The sequence below is a fragment of the Phoxinus phoxinus genome (genome assembly GCF_949152265.1).
Source record: "Phoxinus phoxinus genome assembly, chromosome: 11".
NCBI lineage: Eukaryota > Metazoa > Chordata > Actinopteri > Cypriniformes > Leuciscidae > Phoxinus > Phoxinus phoxinus.
Window position 1 is genome coordinate 1,757,346 of NC_136886.1, and position 26,945 is coordinate 1,784,290.

A 26,945-nucleotide genomic window follows, 5' to 3' on the forward strand; every position below is an offset into this window, starting at 1 on the left:
CATAAGATGGGAGCCTGTCTCGTAAATTGTTCCGAGAAACAGCGACACCTGGGGGGAAAAATGGGATTACACACAAAAAGAAACCGTAACCTCAAAAAAAAGAAGAATTACAATATACATTATGACCATAATTTGAAAAACTCCAAAGATAAACATTATTTCTGATGTGATTACGGTTACAGCCAAACACCTCCATGAACAGAATCAGCGTGTTGGGTAGTTGAACCCACTGTTAGTCACTAACTGATTGGGTTTGGACAGGTTTAGTGTACCTATAGAGGGAAGTCTGTCTCGAATATTGCTCCTAGACACTGTGACTCCTGAGGAAACATAAAACAAGACCTCTAAAGAAATGTTAGAAACTGAGAAGGACACATCATGTCAGGCCATAGTGAGCTAAGAGCGATGAACCACTGAGCATGTGCCGTTAGGATTATTCTAACTAACTATACTGAGACAATGAGGTCTTTGTTCATTTTTGGAACAAATTTCAATTGAATATGTGTGACCCTGGACCACAAAACCAGTCACATGGGTCAATTTTCTGAAATTGAGATTTATATATCATATGAAAGCGGAATAAATAAGCTTTCAATTGATGTGTGGTTTGTTATGGTAGGACAATATTTTTCCGAGTCGAGATACAACTATTGAAAATCTGGAATCTGAGGGAGCAAAAAAATGTAAACATTGAGAAAATCTCCTTTAAAGTTGTGCATTTATGTTCACGATTGTGCTGCATTCACTCACAAAAATACATGTTTTATATATTTACGGTAGGACATTTACTAAATATCTTCATGGAACATGAACTTAATATCTAATGATTTTTGGCATAAAAGAAAAATGGATAATTTTGACCCATACAATGTATAGTTGCTATTGCCACAGATATACCCGTGCGGCTCCAGACTGGGTTTGCGGTCCAGGGTTACATTTTCACTTAATAAAAGCTGCAGAATAGAGTCTTGAATACTGTCTGTGCGAACAAATGAACCAAATCAATACATTTTTCTATTCACTTTAAGCCTGATTTTAAATGCCCGAACGTACTTGAACTTATGTGAATTAAACCAGACTGTGCTTTGCTTTAAAAATAGACTTACAGATATGATATACATTTCCACTGAAATGTTGCATAGTCAAACATATCACACTGCAATTGTTATTCACAAGTCTTACTCCTAGTTTAGAGAACAAGTAATGTTTCTGATGATGACTAACTGGCTAGTTTCTTTAAATATAGTATGTAACATGTAAAAATCATAGTAATTACATGTGATAATTGTAAATTAATTAATTTCAGATGGACTGGGAAATAGAGTAAAGTTGAATAAAGTCAGTTGTATGAGTACCAGAAGGAGGCAGAGTTTCACGACACTCGAGTTTCTTAGAAACAGCAACACCTAGAAATAAAAAGACACTGCGACTGAGATTCAAACAATAATCAGAAGCGTCAGAGAGACTAAAACAACATCTGAGATTAGAATGTAGTGCAATAAATAATCAATGGAAAGCCTTATAATATGCAGAGGCTTTGTTGTACAAACCATTAGGGTTGAATCTTTAGTCACCTTACAATCCGATAATATGATTGACTGGGAATCATAATCCGATTCTTGATTACACTTACCGTATATGATGTGCAATGAAGCCTGTGATCGTCCTTGTATTTCGCTTCACTAACGTAAATCAAGCAAGCTAGTGTGCATAGGCCACGAAGTATTGGCGAAATAACACTTTAATCCGTCCGGAGGGAATAATATGGATTTTTTTCCAGAAAACTTCTTGCACAAAATTAATTCAAGTACTTTCAAGGACCTGTGTCTATGTGTGTTTATTTTCACAAACTTTCCAGGGCCTTGACTTTTTTTTTCAGATTCACAAAATTTCAAGGATTTCAAGGACCTGTGGGAACCAGTGATGCGCGGGTTGATCCAAAATGAGCGGTTACCCGCGGTTACGAGTCATCCAAAAATATTTTTAATGATATTCGGGTCGCGGTCGGTCGGGTCGTTTGAAATAAAGATGCCAATTAAACCTTTGTAATTTATATAGTACTAGACACACTTTTCTATGAAATACATAGGCCTACGCTTTATTGTCTGAATAACTGGCGCGAGGATGACACACGAGCTCAGTCTGCAGATGAAAGTGGGAAATCCTTATTTACCTTTTAAATGTTGAGCGTTATTAACTTTTGAATAAAAGCTGACGCGGGACAAAATTCCCGATTTCCAAACACGTTGAACTGAGCAATGCCATTGTGCCATTTTAATAGGCTACTTTTAAACGCGTATAGCTCAGTAATGTCAGTTTTATGTATTTTCAGAGGGGGCGGGATTTTTGTTGGGAAAGTCGGGGGAGAGACGCACACTTCGATTAGACTGGATAAACACATGCAGCATCTTAATTGTTAAAAAATGAAACGAAATAAATGAATAAATCAAGCGTTTATTACAAAACACTAGGCGATATCATACAGCATTCAGAAAAATGTGCACCCCTAGTTCCTCCGTCTACGGCCCAATGACGCTACGATGAGCATTTACTAGCTAGCGGGTCAGGAAGCGGGTCGGGTACCATATTTTCTTTCTTTTTTTTGCGGTCCGAGTTGCGGGCGGGTTAGTTGAAAACGTCGGTCGGGTGCGGGTTGTTACATTGACCCGTGCATCACTGGTGGGAACCCTGCCAGTAGCATCCAAAAAAACAATGCATTTCATAAAAGAGGCCTGAATGTTGTAGATATTCACGGATCTTACCGAGGAACGCGTCCACGAGGCAGCTGACGCCCCTCATCGCTCTGAAGAAGATCTGGGGAAGCTGTTTGAGGCAGGGGTGCTGAATGACCTCGTGAGGAACGCCGTTACCCCCCAACAGCTGCTCCTGAAACTTTGGCGTGGAACTCACTATGACGGGATTGCTAAGGTCCACAGGGTTACTGAAGGGGGAGAGAGATGAGTGAACAACTTGTGTTAGTATCTATGACCAGAATGGACATGTTGACATGTCATGGCATTTCAACAAACAGAGCTTGATTCGGTTTCTGAAGCGGGAATCAGGGGAAAATCAACCTATTAAAGGGTTCGGTCCAATCCCGTAAGACTTTCGTTCATCTCCAGAACACAGATGAAGATATTAGTGATTAAATCTGAGCGCTGTCTCACTCCTCCATAGGCTTCTATTGTAATTGAAACTTGCCGGCCCAGAAAGTTAGTAAAAACATTGTTAAAATTGTCCAATTGACTACAGCGGCTCAACCTTAAGTACTTTTTGTGCGCAAAACCCCCCAAAAATAACGACTTTATGCAACTCTTGATGTTCTTCTGTGTGTTCCTCTGAGTGAGTTCATGCAGTGTAACAGTGCAGCGCTTCTGGGTTGTACATATGAACGTAGGCTCACTATTGGCTGAAGCTGGTCATGTGTGTGATGCTGGCCAATAGTGAGCCTCCGTTCTGACTACTAATGAATAGTTAAAGTCATTATTTTTGTGGTTTTTTTAGCACAAAAATATTCTCGTCGCTTGATAAACTTAAGGTAGAGCCACTTGGCTATTTTAACGATGTCTTTACTAACTTTTCTGGGATGGCAGATATCGATTACCTAGAAGCCTATGGAGGAGTAAGACAGCGCTAAGATTTCATCAAAAATATCTTCATTTGTGTTCTGTAGATGAAGGAGAGTCTTACGGGGTTGAACAACATGAGGGAGAGTAATTACATTTTTGGGTGAACTAACCCTTTAAATACAGAAAGTCAGTTTTACTGCAGACCTGAGCATGTGTAGAAAGCGATACCACGTCTGAGACACACAGTCGTTGTCCATCTCGGCGGGGATGAGGCTGGCGTCTTCCTCTGGCACTTTAAACGGAGGAAACGACGGGCCGTACATGAAGCGCAGCAGCCTGTGTGGACAACAAAACAAATAAAGTCAAACAAATAAAAGCTTCGACATCAGTGAAAAGAATGTCTGAGTTCACGTAGTGTAACAGCCCAGCGCTTCTGGGTTGTACGTCAGAACGGAGGCTCACTATTGGTCGACGCTGGTCATGCGTGTGATGCTGGCCAATAGTGAGCCTACGTTCTGATGTACAACCTAGAAGCGCTGCGCTCTTACACTACGTGAACACACTCAGAAGAAAATTAATAATTGAATAAAGTCATTATTTTGTTTGTTTTTTGTACACAAAAAGTATTCTCGTCGCTTGATAAACTTAAGGTTGAGCCGCTGTAGTCACTCGGACTATTTTAACAATGTTTTTACTAACTTTCTGGGCTGGCAAGTTTCAATTACAACAGAAGCCGATGGAGGAGTGAGACAGCTCTCAGATTTAATCACTAATATCTTCATTTGTGTTTCGAAGATGAACTAAAGTCTTACGGGGTTGAACAACACGAGGGAGAGTAATTACTGACAGAGTTTACAGTTTTGGGTGAACTAACGCTTTAAGAAATGCCATTCTCTAATAGCTTTTGTCCTAAATGAGGTCCTAACTGAAATTGCCATGGTGACCAAACAGATAAGCCTCTTCTGCCGTCTGTCTGAAAGTCTGGCTACGTGAGACTATACAGTACCTGGAAGTGAGAGCTGCGATCACTTTACTCCACTGTTCCACCACCGGAGGGTGATGTCTCCAGTTGGCCAGCATCTCTCGGGCGGTTTTCCAGTATGGCGGCGTCGGGAAACAGCGCGTGCAGGCCAGGAACCAAACCTCAAACAGCACGCTGATCAACTTCTCTGCCAGCTTCTCTGCTATACCACCTACGGGATGAAAAAGTGGTGAAAATCCAGTTTTTAATGTTGTTTATGTGTCTATGTGGTGTTATTAATACGCTTTAACACACACCATGTGTAAGTTCATAAGTGGACAGCATTGCTGAGTATTTTCTGCTTAAAACTGCAGTGAACCAAAGACAGTCTCAAAAACACAGGTTGAAATCGCTGGTGTTTCTGACGTCACACACTACCTTGTAACCAATCAGATCAACGTGTGATCGTCAACCAGTGGATCTCTGAGCTGAGTGAGTGAGTGAGTGGAGGCGGGGCTCATTTGCATATTCATAGAACTGCGTATACTAAATGAGGCAAGGGTGTCGAGTTACATTCAAGATATTTTAAAGCATGGAGAATTTTTTCCAAGGAAAAAATGCATAAATATATTATTTTGGTGATCAAAGAGGAGCTTTAAGGACTAAAATTATTGACTACAGGGGGACTTTAAATCAACTGTGGTTATATTACGACACTTTTAGACAACTGGGAAATACCCAGAAATGTACTGCTTGTTTTTGCTTAAATATTACTTTAAAAAAGTGAGTATTGAGCTGAAAAATAAATAAATCTCCTTCCCATGTGCTGGTAGTTTTCGTATGCAAGAACATTAACCAATCCAAAAAAATAACTAAATTAAAACCTGACAACATAATATTTCATTAAAATGCTTCAAAAGTGCATAGTATGACCCCATTAATAAACTCTCATATAGATGTGATCTTGACAGCCAGGTTAATTTGAAGAAACACACATGATTTTTGATTGTGGAAAAGAAACCAAAGCAACTTTACACATTTCACGGGAGGTTCATTTGCAAACGACACACAGTTTGTTTAGATGCAAAACATGCACCTTCTCTCATTTGTTTGTTAGTAAATGTAAGTCAAGTCAAGTGATCTTCACTTATACAGCGCTTTTAACAATATAGATTGTTTCAAAGCAGCTTTAAAGTGATAATAGGAAATTACAGCAACAGAGATTGTTTTGGCTTTACAGCAGCTCTAGAATAAAGTTATTGTCCAGCTAAAGTTTTGATTGATTCACTTCCTTTGTAAAGATCATTAGTTATTAACTTAGGGGCCGCTAATACGACACCGTTCTAACAAACAAAACAAAAAACCTTAATGCGCTCCGGCTGCTCATCTGCACAAAACAGTGTTTGGTGCTCGAGAACACAACTTTGAAACAGGTTCCAAGGTGCAAGCGGTGATTTTTATTTGAAAAACGTAGTCTATAGGTATGTGGGTTTGAATATATATGTATGTATATATGAATAATATATATGTGCGCAGGCATGTAGTCTTTCTTTACAAATTGACCTCAACAAATTTCTAGTCTTGCCTTAAAGGAATCTGCATTGCTATTTGTACTCGTTGTGAATACGCAGGCCACAAGAAGTAATTAGTTTTTTTTAAATCACGACATGCTATCCGGCAACAAAGGATTCCATTCATTATGCTAAGCTAAGCTAGCGGCAGCGCTGCCAGACTAAGACGATGCATGCACCGAGACAAAAATGCATTTGCCCACCTATCTATATGTAGGGGAGACGGTGAACAACCCCTATTTAAAAAAATGGTGGCGTGTTCCTTTAAAAAAGAAAATCATAATACAGATATATATATTTTTTTTTGTTGCAAGTTCTGGTTCAATAGACCAATTTTGAGCCGACGTCAGTTACGTCACAACGTTAGCTGAAGGCAAAAAAAAGAGAAAACTGGAGGTGGCTAATACAAACCAACACAGATTCGGCTACATAATAAGAAGCTTAAATTATTATAATTAAATGTCATGCGGTGTTGTTGGGTGCAAGAATCGATGAAAAATTAATATGCTGTATCTGGAATTTTTATTTCTAGAAAATATTCACATCATTAAATTTGCACCGTAATGTCACTCTTTACATTGTCGTCTTCTGGCCTTGGCGCTGGCTAGGCAGAACTTCGGATCGTACCACACAAGTCTTGTACGAGACCATTAAGCACATATAGTTATCTAAAGATTTATATGCCCTCAGTCAGGGGCGCCGCTAGAAATTTTAGGCCCTATGAAAGAATATGAGGTTGGGCCCCCCACCGCACCTATTCCATTAATAAAATCAATCTCTGGGGGCCCCAAAAGTGCGTGGGCCCTTAGAATCGTCCTAACTTTTCCCCCCTTAGCGGCGCCCCTGCCCTCAGTTTCTCTATCGGGTAGGTGTAGAAGTCAGGCCACTCAACCGGAGGCAGCGTTAACGTTAATCCTGTCAGATCGTCCATCTATTGAGTGAGCGTGTACGGGTCGGCCAATCTGGTTCCGTCCGTTAAAATTAACTTTTGCAAATAACAATCGGGGTCCTGCACAGTGAGTGAGCTTGCACATTAAGATAAAATCGATTTTTCTCCAGTCATTGTTAAAAAACAAGCAAACAAAACATGCTAACTCATGCTAACAGTTCTGCCACCACCTAAGCTCCGCCCACAAAAAAAACGTCACCATGTTTACCAACTGAAAAGAGGTCTATACACAACTTTGTTCTATTTTGGAGGGAAACAACAATTGTGTTTGTCCATGGCATCATACGGACCTCCCACAGTGGGCGGGGCCAGTAGCGTGTCATTGATGCGCAGAAGAAAGAGGAGAAGCACTTCCCACGTCTCTCTGGCCATGCCGGACGAGTCGCGCGCCAACTTCTGCACTGCAGACAACACTTGCTGACACAGTTTAAAGTGCACCAGGCTGAAGTGCTCTGGTCTGGAAGAAAGAAACATTCATATTCAAACTAAATCATAAAACACAAACAGGAAGTGCTACAATTATCAACAGTTTGAACATAGAAATGTTCTAGTCTGAGTTGTTTTAGACGCATGCAACAGTCAAACCAAAATGTATTCAGACACCTTCAACATTTCTCACATTATCACATAGTTTAGAAAATGGTAATGAAATATGACAATAATCAGTTGATATTTGACAGGTTTTGTCCGTCCTTCTGTTAGACTGTCTCACACATGAATTATGTTGAATATCTGTCAGCTGGTAAATTTAACTACACAATTAGATAATACCAGTTTAGCTTAACCAGTTACCAAGCAATGCTTCATTGTGTTCAGTGTGTGTGTAAAAAGAGCATTAGCAATTACAGAAGAAACACTTCAGCAGAACATGATCAGCTCAAAGTGTTTGAATCATTATTGGTCCCAAATTTTTATAAATTGTACTGGTAGAAGAATTTTTGGGTATAATATGTCCTGCACACACTAGTAAAAAAAAATATCCGGAGTCTGAATTTTTTGGGGTTTGACTGTATATTGTAAATACTGTGTACATCATGGGCAATTAAACTCATAGTCCAAACACACCTGGGCAGGAAAAGGTTGTGCAAGTGTTTCAGGATGGTTTGGACGTAGAGGTTGGGCTCTTTAATGATGGGCTGTGGTATCGAGTCTCTTGGAGACACTAGGGCCATTATCCAGTCAGTGTAGACGTCCACACACAACTTAACCGTTTCTCCATCCAGGGGGAGCGTCAGGCCGTAACACAGCACCTCCATGGTCCATTTCACCTGAGGAGGACAAGGACAGCATTAGACGGATAAATGAGCAACTAAACCGGTTTGAGATGGATCAACAATCCTTGAGTTTGAGAGGGAAAAGTTTGATGCATGTTTTTAACCATAGACTGTAAAAAAAAAAATGGACGTAGTGTCCGTGACATTTCTGAAGAGCATTTTTGAAGCCCAAAGTGGGCGGAGCCGGCCTGCGCCATCTTGTTAGCGCGTCAATCCCAGATAAACGAAAATGGGCAAAGAGGCGGATCAGCGGAGGTGAAGCGACGCGACCCAATCAGACAGCAGACAAACGGCTAGTAGTGACATCAGCAGCAATCCACCTGGCCACACCTTAATTATGCAGAACTTTAAGGACTAATATCTTTTAAACTAATGAGTTATAAACAAATTCACCTGCTCACAGTCGTCATGAAGGGCAAAATTAGCTTTATAGAACGAATAGTTCCAGTCCTTAATTCTGATTGGTTGAGCCGCGTTCGAAGCCGTTGTAAATTACTCAACAAACACACACCTGTGAGCGCATTACATTAGTATTATTGCGCAACTGCCGTTTGTGATTCTTTGTTGCTGCACGTGTTGCTTGGCGGAGGAATAAATGTGTTATAACATTATATTTTTTGTTCCTGGTGTTTATTTAATAAACAAAATAAATATTACAATTAATATTTTTATGGAGTAACCATTTTATAAAAGCAATAAGCCCCTTGAAGTCATGTTTTACAGTGAATTTAGAACAGCTAAGGGGGTTTTAGGCCAACGTTGCCCTGCTGTTCTAAATTCACGTCTTCAAGGGGCTTATTGCTTTAATATGGACCAAAAACACTTTTTGCACCAGGCTGTAAACATGTTTTTTTCTGCTGTAAAGTTGGGCACAAAAGAAGATATTTTAAGTAATGTTGGTGACCAGACACTAAAAAGATACTATGGAAGTCAATGGGGTCCATCAACTGTCTGGTCACCAACATTACTTAAAATATCTTCTTTTGTGTTCAACAGAAGAAAGAAACTCATACAGGTTTGAAACAACTTGAGGGTGAGTAAATGATGACAGAATTGTAATTTTTGGGTGAACTATCCCTTTAAGCGGCATCCCCCTTTTTTTAATAGACATGAAAATATAGATGTAAGATTGGTCTTGTTTTTAAGAAGATATTTGGCAGATTTTTGTAGAAGTGAAATAAATTAAGAAAGTTAAACAAAAAAAGTTATAGAAGTTTGAGTTTATGAAAATGTACAATGTTAAAAATTTAATTATTCATATTTTATATAAAATATATATTTTCGTATATATACGTGATGTATGTGCATTATAGCTCACTGCCACATCACAAATGCTGAATCTATTATTTTTTTTCTTTATATTCAAACATTTTCAGACCTTTTTTCCTAAAAGAATTGAACGGATGCTATCTTTTGAACTCTAGGGATGAAAACAAACTGAGGTTTCTACCATTCTCTCATGATTTTTCATGTTCATCACTATTTCAAAATAAAGGTCTGAACACGCCTTAGAAGTATGAAAATAATCTTGATAAATTACGGCTGCTCTGTAAATTATTTTGAAAATCAGTCACCAAATATGTAAAATAGAGATTGTAAGCTTTTAAATGACATATGTCAATATTAGTTTAGGTTTAGTATAGGATATTACTGTTTTAAATATGTAATGGCCGATGGCAATATAAGGGATTGACTCTTTTGCATCCGGTCTCTAGTGGCCAGTTCATGAATTGCAGTTTTTAAGTCACTTGCGTGTTGGATTCAAGAGAGACGGGAAGGTTGCCGCTTGGTAAAAACACACTGACACAGACCCGTTCTGACAATAGGAAAAGAGAACAGCGGTGCATTCAACTAGACCTGGGTTTTTGCACAATTATATTCCAATGAGAAGCGGTCACCATGGACGAGCAATGAGACGGGTCAGAGGTCAGGAAAAAAGGTCAGGAAAAAATCAGAGGCAGAGAGGGAATTGGCAGGATATCCTTTCCTCTTATCACAGTACACAGAAGCCTACAGGAACCATGCACAATGCAATGGAAGTCGATGAGGACACACACACACACACACACACACACACGCTTGTAACTAGCACTGAATGACACTCACCCAGATGCACAAACAACAGAGGGAACTAAAAACACACTCAAACGTTTGCACTAATAACATCACATCTTCCATTTTAGGTCAATAAGTAACTCAGTTAGTTTTGTTTCTAACCAAATTATTCAAATGAGCAACTGAGGAAACAACACAGCAACTGTTCTTTAACTTCCTAATAAACCCTTAACTTTATTAGGAACTGCAGCATAGAGCGCATACCGTCAATCTGTAAGCCAATCTGGAGGGCTAATTCACAATGAGTTAAATGAAGAGAGCATCAGTGGTTAACATTACATAAAGAGATGCTTTGAAGTTAATAAATAAGGACCACAACTTCCACAAGGATGTGAGTTTGCATGCTTGATGAATTGGTCCTTACATAATAATAACATAATACATAATTACATAATAATTATATAACAACCTTTAAAGAACAGTAGCTTTAAATTTCACGACTGACGAACTAAATGCAAAAATCTGTTCATCTTAATTTACGTATAAATCGGATTCTGTTAAAAACTCATTCTGAGTGAAGGGCGGATGCGCAATTCATATCGAAGATTCAAATGAAAAGAAACTAAAGAAAACATTTATAACCTGCATGAAAAATTATCTCAAATGTTTTTTCTTGGGGAATATTCCTCACATTAAGCAACCAAATGTATAAAATATGAGGAACAAAAATCACAATTTTGCTCATATGGTGCATATGATCCTATGAAAAAAATGTAGGCAAGGCAAATTTATTTATTCAGCACATTTCATACACAGTGGCAATTCATAGTGCTTTACATAAAATATATAAAAAATGTGAAATTTAAGAAATAATACAAATAAAGAGGTAAAATGTCTTTAAAAATTATAAAATAATTATGAAATGAGATTACATATACATTAGGTAAAAGGACAAAGACAAAAAAGTAAACCAGTTGCATCATCAGCAAAAAAAATTTGTTTATTTATTATATAAACTTTCTCAAATATCCTGTCATTGGCAGGTGTGTTAAAAAGTGAATCATATCAAATATAAAGACACACTGCACATGCATCGCTCTGAGGAAAAGCTTTTAAGACCTCAGCAGAAGTTAATAGTTAACAGGTTGTACGTCTGAATTAATTCAAACATGCCACCCAGTAACCCAACCTTGAATTCTTCCTGCCGCAGCCTTGGGTTTCAATTCAAGACTCTTTACAGATGTGAGATATTATGCGCGCACACACACACACACACACACCCTAAACCTACCCATCACACTCACACACACACACTAAACCTACCTATCACACTCAACCCCTAAACCTATCCATCTCACACACACACACACACGTGCTAAACCTACCCATCACACACAGACACACACACACACACACGCACACACGCACGCACACACCCCAAACCTACCCATCACACTCACACACACACATACAACCCCTAAACCTACCCATCACACACACACACACACACACACACACACACACACACACACACACACACACACACACACACACACACACACACACACAACCCCTAAACCTACCCATCACACTCAACCCTTAAACCTATCCATCTCACACACACACGCTAAACCTACCCATCACACACAGACAGACACACACACTAACCCGACCCCTAAACCTACCCATCACACACACACGCTAAACCTACCCATCACACACACAATAACCCGACCCCTAAACCTACCCATCACACACACAATAACCCGACCCCTAAACCTACCCATCACACACACACACACACACACTAACCCGACCCCTAAACCTACCCATCACACACACACACACACACACACACACACACACACACACACACACACACGACCCCTAAACCTACCATCACACACACACACACACACACACACACACACACACACACACACACACACTAACCCGACCCCTAAACCTACCATCACACACACACACACACACACACACACACACACACACACACACACACACACACTAACCCGACCCCTAAACCTACCATCACACACACACACACACACACACACACACACACACACACACACACACACACACACACTAACCCGACCCCTAAACCTACCCATCACACACACACACACACACGACCCCTAAACCTACCATCACACACACACACACACACACACACACACACACACACACACACACACACACACACACACACACACACACACACACACACACACACACACACACACACACACACACACACACACACACACGACCCCTAAACCTACCATCACACACACACACACACACACACACACACACACACACACACACACACACACACACACACACACACACACACACACGACCCCTAAACCTACCATCACACACACACACACACACACACACACACACACACACACACACACACACACACACACACACACACACACACACACACACACACACACACACACACACACACACACACGACCCCTAAACCTACCATCACACACACACACACACACACACACACGACCCCTAAACCTACCATCACACATCATTTTTCAAAAGAACACATTTTATTTTGTTTATTAATCAATTTTCCTTGTGAGGACCAACCAAAAGTCTCACAAAGTAGGAAATCTGAAGTTGTACAATCCTTTGGTCCTCACAAGTATAGCTAAACATGTACACACACACACACACACACACACACTTCTTACCTCCTTGTCAGTCTTGAGGAGGCACTCAGCCGGCGCCCCCCCGAGGCTGTTTCCCAGCGGTCGCACCACAGCGTTCGCCACGTCTCGCCCCACGCCGGCTGGGTAAGTGTGTAACACACTCAGGTGACCCTGGTCACTCTGGACCACCAGGTGTAACGATCGCCACTCAGAGTACATGACCACGACTGCTACTGGATCTCACTGCGGCCTGAGGAGAGATGCGCATGAGACGCATGTTTACAGGTTTGAAGGTTGAGAGAAAGACATACATGACCCTGGAGCACAAACCCAGTCTGGAGCCGCACGGGTATATCTGTGGCAATAGCAACTATACATTGTATGGGTCAAAATTATCCATTTTTCTTTTATGCCAAAAATCATGAGGATATTAAGATCATGTTCCATGAAGATATTTAGTAAATGTCCTACCGTAAATATATAAAACATGTATTTCTGTGAGTGAATGCAGCACAATCGTGAACATAAATGCACAACTTTAAAGGAGATTTTCTCAATGTTTTGATTTTTTTGCTCCTCAGATTCCAGATTTTCAATAGTTGTGTCTCGACCAAATATTGTCCTATCCTAACAAACCACACATCAAGAGATTATTTATTCAGCTTTCAGATTATGTACAAATCTCAATTTAAAAAAAAATACCCATGTGACTGGTTTTGTGGTCCAGAGTCACATATATATATATAAAATAAAATAAAAAATAACTAAAAATAAGTAATATATATATACATAAGTAAATATATAAGGAATAATTTAACACAATCTTTAGCAGTGTATCTCAGGGTAATTATAGTGAACTTAAAATTAAAACCATTAAAAAAAAAAGAGACATTTTGTTACTCTAATTAAATGTTAACTGAAATCAAATATAAAAACCTAAACTTATTTTAGCTAGTTGCCAAAGCAACATTTTCAAATTTGCATTTACTTTAACTTTGTAATAAAATAAAAAAATATATAAAAAAACTTAAACTGTAATAAAAACTATAGACATATACAAAAATATATATATGGCAAAAAAATTACTAACTAAAACTAACTACCGTAAAATGAAAACAGAAAATAAAAAAAATAAAAAAACAGTATCGCAACAATATTAAAACGCGCACACACACACTCACGCACACTCTCTCACACGCACACACTGTTGCACACACTATCGCACACACACACTCTCGCACACAAACTATCGCACACACACACACACTATCGCACACACACACACTCTCGCACACACACTCACACTCTCTCTCACATGCACACACACACACTATCGCACACACACACTATCGCACACACACACACTCTCGCACACACACACACACTCTCGCACACAAACCACTCTCGCGCACACACACACTCGCGCACACACACACTCGCGCACACACACTCGCGCACACACACTCGCGCGCACACACACTCTCGCGCACACACACTCTCGCGCACACACACTCTCGCGCACACACACTCTCGCGCACACACACTCTCGCGCACACACACTCTCGCACACACACACTCTCGCACACACACACTCTCGCACACACACACACTCTCGCGCACACACACAAACACACTCTCGTGCGCACACACTCTCGCACACACACTATCGCACACACACACACTCTCGCACACACACACACTCGCGCGCGCACACACTCTCGCGCGCACACACTCTCGCACACACACTATTGCACACACACACTATCGCACACAAACACACCATCGCACACACACACACCATCGCACACACCATCGCACACACACACTATCGCACACACACACTATCGCACACACACACACACACTATCGCACACACACACACACACACACTATCGCACACACACACACACACTATCGCACACACACACACACTATCGCACACACACACACACACACACTATCGCACACACACACACACTATCGCACACACACACAAACACACTCTCGCACACAAACACACTCTCGCACACACACTATCGCACACACACACACACACTATCGCACACACACACAAAACACACTCTCGCACACGCACACACACACAAACACACTCTCGCACACACGTAATTTTATTTTTTGGTAAATAAATCAATACGTTTTGGCTTGAATTTCCAGCAAAAATAGTTACATCACGACATACAGTCTCCCGTTACTGTGATGATGTGTGATATGAAAACTAATGTTGGTCAAGTTTCCTCTTATCAGACACCAGGGTCTGTTTTCACACACACACACACACACACACACACACACACACCATCGCACACACACACACCATCGCACACACCATCGCACACACACACTATCGCACACACACACTATCGCACACACACACACACACTATCGCACACACACACACACACACACTATCGCACACACACACACACACTATCGCACACACACACACACACACACACTATCGCACACACACACACACTATCGCACACACACACACACACACACTATCGCACACACACACACACACTATCGCACACACACACAAACACACTCTCGCACACAAACACACTCTCGCACACACACTATCGCACACACACACACACACTATCGCACACACACACAAAACACACTCTCGCACACGCACACACACACAAACACACTCTCGCACACACGTAATTTTATTTTTTGGTAAATAAATCAATACGTTTTGGCTTGAATTTCCAGCAAAAATAGTTACATCACGACATACAGTCTCCCGTTACTGTGATGATGTGTGATATGAAAACTAATGTTGGTCAAGTTTCCTCTTATCAGACACCAGGGGCTGTTTTCACACACACACACACACACACACACACACACTATGCAGGACGCTGTTTGGACAACACAGATGTCCCGTGTGGATCAGCTGACGCGGAGCAGTAACCTGACACGGGGAACTGGGACTTCTACTATCAGCCAGTTAGTTGGATCTCGCTGAACAGAGACCAGTGACCATGAATCTGAGAAACTCTTGAAAACCCTGCCAGCTCTGATATTACCCAGCAGACACTGCCCACGAGTCTCGTGTTCTTCACTAATCTAAGATACAATCTGCTAACATTAGACTAAAAACTTTAAACATGGAGTGGCGCCAAATCTCAAACCTCAGGAGGAATAACACTTGCTCAACTTGCATTAAAGACTCACATTTACACAGCACAAGAGAAGTTAGTTTACCAGGGCATATTCTTTACTTGATGTTTCTCTTGACTTAATCATTACAGCATTATATATATACATATACATATATGCATACAGGGGCTAATATTAACACTCAGGGCTGTAAACGATTAATCGCAATTAATCGCGATTAATCGCATCCAAAATAAAAGTTTGTGTTTACATAATATATGTGTGTGTGTACTGTGTATAATTATTTTATCAATTTAATTATTATTATTAATTACTATTTTATTTATATTTAAGAAATATTTGCATGTATATAGATTTATATATAATTTATATTATATATCAATTATAAATATTTTATATATAACACATTTTTCTAAATATATACATGAACGTGTGTGCATTTATATATACAAAATAATTATGTAACACACATTTATTATGTAAACACAAACTTTTATTTTGGATGCGATTAATCGCGATTAATCGTTTAACAGCCATCCAAAAGCAAAATAAGAGTTGGCGAGTACGTGAAACTGTTACTAAGCAATTGGCCAGTGAAATTTCTACAAATTCTAACAATGGATGAACATTAAAAAAAAAAATTACACAAAAAAAAGTTAAAAAAAAAAAGCAAGTATCCTCCTAGTTAACATAGTCGGTTATGTTTTAAGTGAAAGTAAACCGTTAAGAAAGTAAACGCATGTGTGTCCGTATATTAGACCCGTGCATTCGCTCTTAAAGTGACAGCAGCCTAATATTTTTTTACTTTAATAAGGATTAATTATTAAGGATGTTTAATTTATACAATGAAAACTACGCAGTGTTACTTTACATTTGATTACTTTATTTACCTGAAAAGCACTTTTTTTTTTTGTATCTTTGTTATATTGTATTTATTTGTGCTTTTGCTTGTAATTTGATTAGGCCTAATTTTACTACAGACTGTTTACTTGTCTTTAATGTTTTACATTTATATTAGTTAGGCTAGTACAGTCGTTTTAGCTGTGGTATCGAAATTGTAATAGAATAATTGTGAAGTTTCACTGGTATCTAAAATGTTGGTATCTAAAATGTTTCATTGCCGGTAAAAAACATTTATTTAAATTTTTATTAATATATTTAAATGTTCTTAAGTCACCGGCCATTGGCAGGTGTGGCAAAAAGTTAGTTTAGGCCCATATCACATACACACTGGCAGACAGTGATTATATATCAATACAGTAATACCATAGTAATTTGATATCAATACCATTGTCTTTAAATAACACTGTGAAACACAGATGAATGATGTGGTTCATATCTAAAAAAAAAACAAGGTGGAGTTATTTTAGTATTATTAAAAAGAACTGTGGCAATGTACAATGTTTTTGTGCTGTTTGATTCATATAAGTTACCATGATACCAGGCACGTCAAAATAATGTTTGGTTAAAATATGAATGTACCACATGTTAAAGAATACTTGTTAGCGCATTTGTTTTTATACAAACAATCTCTGAATGAACCTTCCTAAAAATCATGAGATGTTTTCTATTCAACTTCCGTAGCCGATGTGTTTGTTAGCCTCAGTGTTAACCGAACGGCTACGAGTCAGTGAAGCTTTAAATCTCAACACAAACTTCCAAATTCATATTTATGCGTTCATTTTACGCCCTTAGACCATTTAAATGGAAATAACACTCATTAAATCAAAGAGTTTGAAACGCTACAGTCTATTAGCAGCTCGCGAGCTAAGCTAACAGACTGATTTCCAATGGTGACTGGGATTAAAAGCACGAATTTATCGCTAAACAGATGAGCAAAAAATACAATAAAAACAGAATTACCTTCCCAGCTCTTAAATAAACCCGACAACACATACAATATGATCTAGTCTTTGACGTTTTCTCCAGCTTTGGCGCGAATCAATCTGATACATGTTTGTTTTGACAGCTGATTCCAGTCTCACGAGCGCTTCAAAACAAACATGACAGCCGTCAATCATCGGTCACTGCTGATCATCCATTCATCAAAGACATTAACCTTAAAATCTAATATAGAAGTAAATAGCTTTGTATATACAGAAGCAGGCCGCACTGCGGGACTGTGGTGGTTGCTTAAAATCTACAAAGCTTGCTAACTAGGTAGCGCACTTGGTTTCCAGACAAAGCTACTTTGAATGCTGCTAAGTAGGTAGGCTAGCTAATCATTTTCAGTGCCTACTTTGCCTCAGAATACTGGCTAAGCAAGCAGCACACTTGGATTTGAAACTAGAGTGCTCAAACATGCTGTCTATGTAGGCAGCTCACTAGATTTTGAGAACGGCCCATGTGACAGTTGTCCGGAGCGGACACACAAACGCAACACAGACATATGAATATACAGCGTTACCTGATTCAGTTCACATATCAATCAGTCGCTCCTTCTGGTGATTTAGCCGGGGAAACGGGTTTGATCGAGCATGTTTGTCGGTAGATCCGATGAGATCAGATCCGCTCCTCCATCACGGGCGGCGGGGGTTTGGCTTGCAGTGGCTGATGTGAGCAGCGATTCGCGAATGAATCGTTCACTTGAACCGGTTCTTTCCAATGATTCAATCGCACAGATTAGCGACTAGTACACACCACGCCCGCTCTGTAGCCTACGATGGATACTGAAAACATAAACAGCACCACAACATTTTTACACAATTGTCTGTCAGGTAAGAAACACAATCATGGTCTTAATCACAGCGCCAATATCAAAAAGTATAAAAATCACACCACTAAATAAATACATTAACAAACGGCCTAATTTATATTTCGTCGAAACCCTTTTTTCACAGACTGTGATGATGCGTTTTAACGGTCATCAACATCGTAAATCCTGCAAACATTTTTATTTTTTCACTTTAAAAAAAAGTATGTACATTTATAACTACATAAAACCTAAAATGTTTTACGGCCACTATTTTTCAAATTTGGAGAAGTAGTTGGACCATTTTCACATATTGTAATGACGCGTTTTAACCATAGGTTTTAACGGGCATCGTAAATCCCGCAAAGTTTTACATGTTAATTTAAAAATGTTTTATGTAGGCTACGTTTATAACACTTGTTTTGCATAATATTACATTTGCATCAAATGGCAAGAACTAGTTAACACTGCTATGAGGGTGTTTCTAATACAGTGCTACGAGTGATGTAAAGTGGACATCTTTCTGTCTTCTTTCTGTAATTTTTGTAATCAATCAATCAATCTCTCTTGTTTCCTCTTTTTTAAAGTTGTGAAAACACTGTTGTGGAGTTTTTCTTTTGCTATTTGAGCAAGGGAACAAAAAAATATATGTAGCCTATCTCATTCGCCGCTATAGAAGTTTACGCAATAATTTGATTAAGATTACTACACTTAAAGATTAGCATATTCATGAGATGACATAAATGGTAATAAAATCACACATGAAAACGTTTTACTTGTTTTATTCATAAATACAGTGAAAATCAACTCAAAATCATGTATGTTTGACCTTTTATCTTGATTTAAGATTTAAAATGTATAAATTTTCTGTGAGCGATAACTTAGTGAATCGTTTGTATTAAGACGGTTCATTAAAACGAAGCATCCTAACGAATCGATTCGTTCAAATGAATCATCTGACTTCGCTATGCTCCTCCTCCAGGTGCGCAAAACACTTCCGAGAAGCAGAAAAAAACATATATTAAGATACATATATTTAGGGCAGGTGTTGAATGGCACGCAGTTGCAAAGGATAAAATGTTTTGGGATTGTTTGATGTATTTGAGTCGCTGTTCTTGTTCTCTATTATGAGTAATGTTGAAAACAGCGCCATCGTTTGGAAGAGAACATCAAATGCGCCCTGTTTTCTAACTCATTGTCTTTCAGCTTCGAGTCAGAGCATGTTTTGGCAGACCAAAGAAAATTACCTGCATGCTAATTATAATGACTTTTCATTCTCAATTCAATTCAAAGCAAATATTCTCTTTTAAAGCCAATCTGTGAATATGCAACACAATAGAATTGGGTTAATAACGGCATAATTTATTGAAAGAAGTTAGTAGCCCTCACAAACCAACATAGCCATTATGTTGTTAAGACTGTACTAGTACTGTACTAGTATGACCAAATAGCGTTTAGTCAAGGCGTTGTTGATATTAAATTAGACCAACCTACGTTTTTATGTAACTGAGTTTAAAGTCATGAACAGTCTTAAAGAAACAAATATGATCAGTTTATGGGTTTTATGTAACCCAGCATGTTAACTATAATTGTGTCAACATAACATTTTAATTATTATTAACTGCAGTTGTCTCTGTAAAAATCATAATAAATGAGACATTCATTGTGAATTATGTTTATTTAGTTTTTTAGTTATTTATTTTTTTTGGGACATTTTATTGTATTTTACTGCAAAATAGTATTTTTTGTCAGACTTCAAGGAGGTTTTGTATAGGCAGCCACAGTACTGTATAGTGAAATGGTTCTCAAACCCTCTTTCGTGGCCTCGCTGAACCTTGTCAGCGTGATTCAGCATTCGTAAAAAGCCCTTTAGATGTCGGAATCGTTGCAACACTTAATATAGAAACCCGGACAGACAGTTGATATAAATTATTCAAGAGAAGAGTATTTACTGCATCGGGAAAGTGCACATCTGTCTGTTGTTTAACCTCCTAAACTAATCCTCTGTGTGTGTGTGTGTGTGTGTGTGTGTGTGTGTGTGTGTGTGTGTGTGTGTGTCTGTGTGGTTTGATTGTTTTGGTTAGGTTCATAAGGTTTACATTTTTTTTTATATAAAATCATAAAAAAAAAATTATAATATTATTGATATAATGTTATATTGTATTAAAATTTATATTAAAACAAAACAATACATTTAGGTCAAATTTAGTTTTAGATTTAGTTTGGATATTTATCTTGGACAGGTCATGCTTAATTTAAAATAATAAATAAATATATTATTAGTGCTGTCAAATCGATTATTCACGATTAGTCACACCAAATGTGTCTCAAAGTCACACTATATGTGTATATATATATATATAATATATATCAAGTTAAAAAAAAAATCACGCATTCTAAAATCTACGTCAGAGCGCCAGAAAGTCCCCGAATCTCATGGCGTCGATGGCAGGCCGCTCTCGCCGGCGGCGGTGTAAACGTACGGTAACTGATTTTTTAAAAACTTTATTTAAAGGAGCCGCAAAGCAAATAAGAACTGAACATAAATCAGTATCCTATTTTGTGCATACTGGCCACACCTAGGGTATAAGTTAACCTAATACCATAAAGTTGACTTGATTTCAACTCTTCTCGCCGCTCTCGCCGTCCAAGACGCGCCGCACCGCTCTCGCCGGAGGTCGCCGCCGGCTCTCATTGAAAATGAATGGCTTCCGGTCACTTTGAGGCTCTCGCCGGCGGCGGTGTGAACGCACAGTAAACCCCCTAAACCTACCAATCTCCACCCCTTAGATCTGGATCCAACTCCGCCCCCTGGATCTCGTGTACTGCAGTGAGGTGCTACTGGGAAAAGTTGAAATGTCTTATTTTCAAAAATGTCCCTGATGAAAGTAAAATAAAACTTTTAAAATAAAAGCTAATTTAAAAGAAAAATGTCGGACGGACTTATCTTAGGAGGTTTTTGCATCTGAAGTCTTCATTCATGTATATGCTAAATTATATGATAATGTATAATGTATTGTGGCATCTCTACATTTTAGATTTAGTTTATATATCTATCTTTGACAGACCTGTGCAGTGTGTACTGTAGTGTGCAGTGCAGTGTGTAGTGTTCAGTGTGCAGTCACTTCAGTGTGTAGTGTGTAATGTGTGTGCAGAGTTCAGTCACTTCAGTGTGTAGTGTTCAGTGTGTAGTGTACAGTGTTCAGTCACTTCAGTGTGTAGTGTGCGGTGTGTAGTGTGTAATGTGTAGTGTGCAGAGTTCAGTCACTTCAGTGGGTAGTGTTCAGTGTGTAGTGTGCGGTGTGTAGTGTGCAGAGTTCAGTCACTTCAGTGTGTAGTGTGCAGTGTGTTGTGTGCGGTGTGTAGTGTGCAGTGTTCAGTCACTTCAGTGTGTAGTGTACAGTGTTCAGTCACTTCAGTGTGTAGTGTACAGTGTTCAGTCACTTCAGTGTGTAGTGTACAGTGTTCAGTCACTTCAGTGTGTAGTGTGCGGTGTGTAGTGTGTAATGTGTAGTGTGCAGAGTTCAGTCACTTCAGTGTGTAGTGTGTAATGTGTAGTGTGCAGAGTTGTCACTTCAGTGTGTAGTGTGCAGTGTGTAGTGTTCAGTGTGTAGTGTACAGTGTTCAGTCACTTCAGTGTGTAGTGTGTAGTGTTCAGTGTGTAGTGTACAGTGTGTAGTGTTCAGTGTGTGGTGTACAGTGTTCAGTCACTTCAGTGTGTAGTGTACAGTGTTCAGTCACTTCAGTGTGTAGTGTGTAGTGTTCAGTGTGTAGTGTACAGTGTTCAGTCACTTCAGTGTGTAGTGTGTAGTGTTCAGTGTGTAGTGTACAGTGTTCAGTCACTTCAGTGTGTAGTGTGTAGTGTTCAGTCACTTCAGTGTGTAGTGTTCAGTGTGTAGTGTGCAGTGTTCAGTCACTTCAGTGTGTAGTGTGTAGTGTTCAGTCACTTCAGTGTGTAGTGTGCAGTGTGTAGTGTGTAGTGTTCAGTCACTTCAGTGTGTAGTGTGCAGTGTGTAGTGTGCAGAGTTCAGTCACTTCAGTGTGTAGTGTACAGTGTTCAGTCACTTCAGTGTGTAGTGTGTAGTGTTCAGTCACTTCAGTGTGTAGTGTGTAGTGTTCAGTCACTTCAGTGTGTAATGTGTAGTGAGCAGAGTTCAGTCACTTCAGTGTGTAGTGTGTAGTGTTCAGTCACTTCAGTGTGTAGTGTGCAGTGTGTAGTGTGCAGAGTTCAGTCACTTCAGTGTGTAGTGTACAGTGTTCAGTCACTTCAGTGTGTAGTGTGTAGTGTTCAGTCACTTCAGTGTGTAGTGTGTAGTGTTCAGTCACTTCAGTGTGTAATGTGTAGTGAGCAGAGTTCAGTCACTTCAGTGTGTAGTGTGTAATGTGTAGTGTGCAGAGTTCAGTCACTTCAGTGGTTAGTGTGCAGTGTGTAGTGTTCAGTGTGTAGTGTACAGTGTGTAGTGTTCAGTGTGTAGTGTACAGTGTTCAGTCACTTCAGTGTGTAATGTGTGTGCAGAGTTCAGGCACTTCAGTGTGTAGTGTGTAATGTGTAGTGTGTAGAGTTCAGTCACTTCAGTGTGTAGTGTGCAGTGTGTAGTGTTCAGTGTTCAGTCACTTCAGTGTGTAGTGTACAGTGTGTAGTGTACAGAGTTCAGTCACTTCAGTGTGTAGTGTGCGGTGTGTAGTGTACAGTGTTCAGTCACTTCAGTGTGTAGTGTGCGGTGTGTAGTGTGTAATGTGTAGTGTGCAGTGCAGTGCACTAGATGGCAGCAAGTTGACGTTGTAAACACAAGCGTTCTGAGAATGCAGCTTTAGACAGAGCCGAGGGATCCACCCATGAACATGTCGTCCCGGGCCTGTGGATTACACAGCGTCCCTGACTGCTCATGTTTGCTTTCTCAGTATGACAAGATCAAATACAACATGGTGAGAATATGCAGAAAGTCAAATAAAATCACATGGAACACAATAATGCAATGAGGATTGTTGTTGCATTTGCTAACTGACAAAAATGAGTGATTTTATTATTCCATAAATGAGCTGTGCATACAATCATTGAGGAGAAGTGCATGCTGTCTTTCTTTAGTGTGAGTGTGCAGAGAGAAGTATACGATCGTGCTCCACAAATCCTTGATTGCAATCTAACCGTGAGTTTCTTCTCTTCACGGCGAGACCGACCCCCTTATTTAAACACAACCTCTGTGTTTGTGTTCCTGCCTTTAGAAACACATCATTTACATGTGAAATCACGCTATAGTGTAATAATGCTGCTGTGCTTTGTACAGTACAGCTGCTGATTGCTAGAAAACATGTGTGTGTTTTGTTGGCACTTATCAATGTCATTGAAAATCCTTTAACTAAATGACAGTGAGATATACAATAAGGCTGATTTTTATTGTACGGTTGCTGTATTTTTCTGTTTGTCCCTTTTCGTGAACTGAGACTCACTTTGAATGCAGACTGCTGAACATTTATATTTTATATTAATGTTTGGCTGTGTTTATGGGTCTGGAGAGGGCGGCGGTGAAGAGAGATGTGTGTATGTGTGCAATATGTTCTGTTTATTAAAGGTGAAGTCTGTCATTTCTGCACCAGAAGCATCATCAAAAGTAATTGCAAAAATGAAGAAAATGACGCTATGCCATTTCTGGGTTATTCTGGGTCAGCAAAACAAGTTACGCAACTATATTTAGGCTTATAAATATACATTCGCTAATGTGAGCAAATTGATTATTAACCAAAATGATCATTTTGAAAAAAATTCCCCTATACTACTATTTATTTTTATTGTCTGATGTTTTACTTTTACTCTCACACACTCTTAAAAAGTAAAGGATCTTAATTGGCTTTGACAGAATATGTTCTCTATCCACATTATTCCTGCGCCCCATGATGCTTTGCGGGAATTATGTGTGTTACTTCCGTTAAGCTGTAAACAACCAGTGAAAAGGCTCGCTCTATGAACGCAATTTAAGAAAGTGTCACCATAAAACGACGTTAATCTACTCACCCTTCAAACATCGAACATTAAAAGGAAATTTAAAAGTGTAAAAGCATCAACAAGGTACTTTCATCAGAACAAATAACCCCAAAAGTGCGAGTCTTTGGTTAAATATCACTGTAATATAGATGTAACTTATGTCGCCTTAATCAAAAATGTTCATTAACTTCAGCATTACGTGTTACTATTTCAAAATGATTTCCGTCATTTTGACAGATTATAAATTGTATTTACCTGTGAAAACAAACCTGGGAAGAGACGTGAGGATTTGATGAGAATAACAAGAGATTATTAATGCATTCCAGTGAATTATTAATGGAATATATCGTAAATTAAATTCGGGAAACAGACCATAAATGCGCAGTATATGTTGTCCTTTTTCATACTTTTACAGCGGATTGTAAAGGGAAAAAATAAAATTATCATGAGGAAAAGAAAGCAGCGACTGAAGAAAGCTCTTGCCGTAGATGTTCTTGTTATAACATGTCACGTTAAAATACCAAGTGTATAATGTTATTCTCATGATGCCTGAAAATAAACCATGAAGGGAAATTGACAGCTCATCCAGTCAAACTAACGGGTACGCTTTATTTGTTGGGCAAACTTATGATTTGAAATTATTAGTTTCAGCATTTTTGAATGGAAGTTCCCCAAACCGGAAGTGATAATTCAACACGCAGTGAGATCGTCAGGAAAAAGATTATTTAGGTTATTAAAACGTTCTTTACACTAAGAAAATGAGGGTTTATTTTATGAACTGATCACTCTTGTTCTTTGGGGAACCAAAAATTGTTTTTCTGCAATGGAATCAATGCAAAAATAAGGTTAATTTTGAAAATGATATGCATTTTGATCAACATTGTCATGTTGACCTTGAGCCAGGATGGGAGATAGCCTTTTATTCTAACAAAATGACACATTTCATCTTAAAAGGGATAGTTCACCCTAAAATGAAAGTTAAGTCATCATTACTCACCCTGGTGTTTTTCTAATGCAGCATGCGGTTGTTTTTTGTTTTGTTTTTACCACAAAAGGGGATTTTTTTAAATGTGTTCTTCCGTAACGTCAGTTAATGGTGACCAGCATCGAGGTTTTTATAAATAAGACTCAAAAGTTTCACAGATCCTGTGTTACATGTGTCGTATACTCCAATTGTTCTGAGGGTTTACGATAGGGTTTGGTGAAAAACAAACCGAAATGTTATGTATTATTTAATGAAAATCCTCACCTTGGCCGTTGGTCTTCTTCTGTGCTCGACTGAGACTCTATCAGCGCCACACTTACCGTAATAATAAACTTTAATTATTTTATATAGCACCTTTAAAAGTAGCATCTCAAAGCGCTTCACAAGAGTAGAAACATGATAAAACATACAATTATACAAACAATGCATTAATGACAGAAAAATTTATAAAATACCAAAAATAAAAATATATCATGAAATGTTCAATTAATAATATGACAATTACGAACAATTATGTAAAAGCCCTAAACAAATAAGTTTTAAGGGATGATTTAAAAACACTAAGGGATTCAGCTTGCCTAATCTCAACATGAAATATACAACACTTAGAAATCCCCAAAAAGTATCATGTACTTTCTTCACTGAGATGAACACGATAACTTTTTGTTCGGGTGAAAACAACTGGTATATTCTCCTCAGAGAAGAAAGTACATGGATTCTATTTTGTGTCGTGTTTTAAAGTTAAAAGTTTAAAGCTTGTAATCAATCAGATCAACCTGTGATCGTCAACGATGAGTGAGTGAGTGAGTGAGTGGAGGCGGGACTTATTTGCATATTCATAGAACCACGTATACTAAAAGTTGAGTTACATTCAAGCTATTTTAAGGCATTTTTTCAACGAAAAACATTTAAATATGTAAAAATATGAGTTTTAAGGGATAAAATAATTATTTTAGTGATAAAATTACGTAAAATGCATGGGATCATTCTGTCTTTTTTGCTGGTCGCTATTCATTGCCATTGTAGGGATGATCGCCTGCTTATAAATCTTCGGTTT

At 38.8% G+C, this 26,945-nt stretch overlaps 1 protein-coding gene across 3 annotated transcripts in view; it reads right to left on the reverse strand.

The window, feature by feature from the left end:
- ralgapb (Ral GTPase activating protein non-catalytic subunit beta) overlaps window positions 1–18,792 on the reverse strand; it is a 55,644-nt gene extending 36,852 nt beyond the window's left edge. For 2 of the 3 annotated variants that reach the window (XM_079627719.1, XM_079627717.1), the window contains exons 1-7: window positions 18,639–18,792; window positions 13,121–13,328; window positions 8,116–8,318; window positions 7,341–7,507; window positions 4,576–4,762; window positions 3,774–3,905; window positions 2,763–2,941 (exon numbers count right to left, since the gene is read on the reverse strand). In XM_079627719.1, coding sequence (XP_079483845.1) covers window positions 2,763–2,941; window positions 3,774–3,905; window positions 4,576–4,762; window positions 7,341–7,507; window positions 8,116–8,318; window positions 13,121–13,297 — 1,045 coding nt within the window. In that variant the 5' untranslated portion in view covers window positions 13,298–13,328; window positions 18,639–18,792. Of the gene's footprint in view, window positions 1–2,762; window positions 2,942–3,773; window positions 3,906–4,575; window positions 4,763–7,340; window positions 7,508–8,115; window positions 8,319–13,120; window positions 13,329–18,094; window positions 18,231–18,638 lie in introns of those variants that run through there. The other variant, XM_079627718.1, reaches the window with a different exon arrangement.
- Between the last annotated feature and the right edge of the window lie 8,153 nt (window positions 18,793–26,945).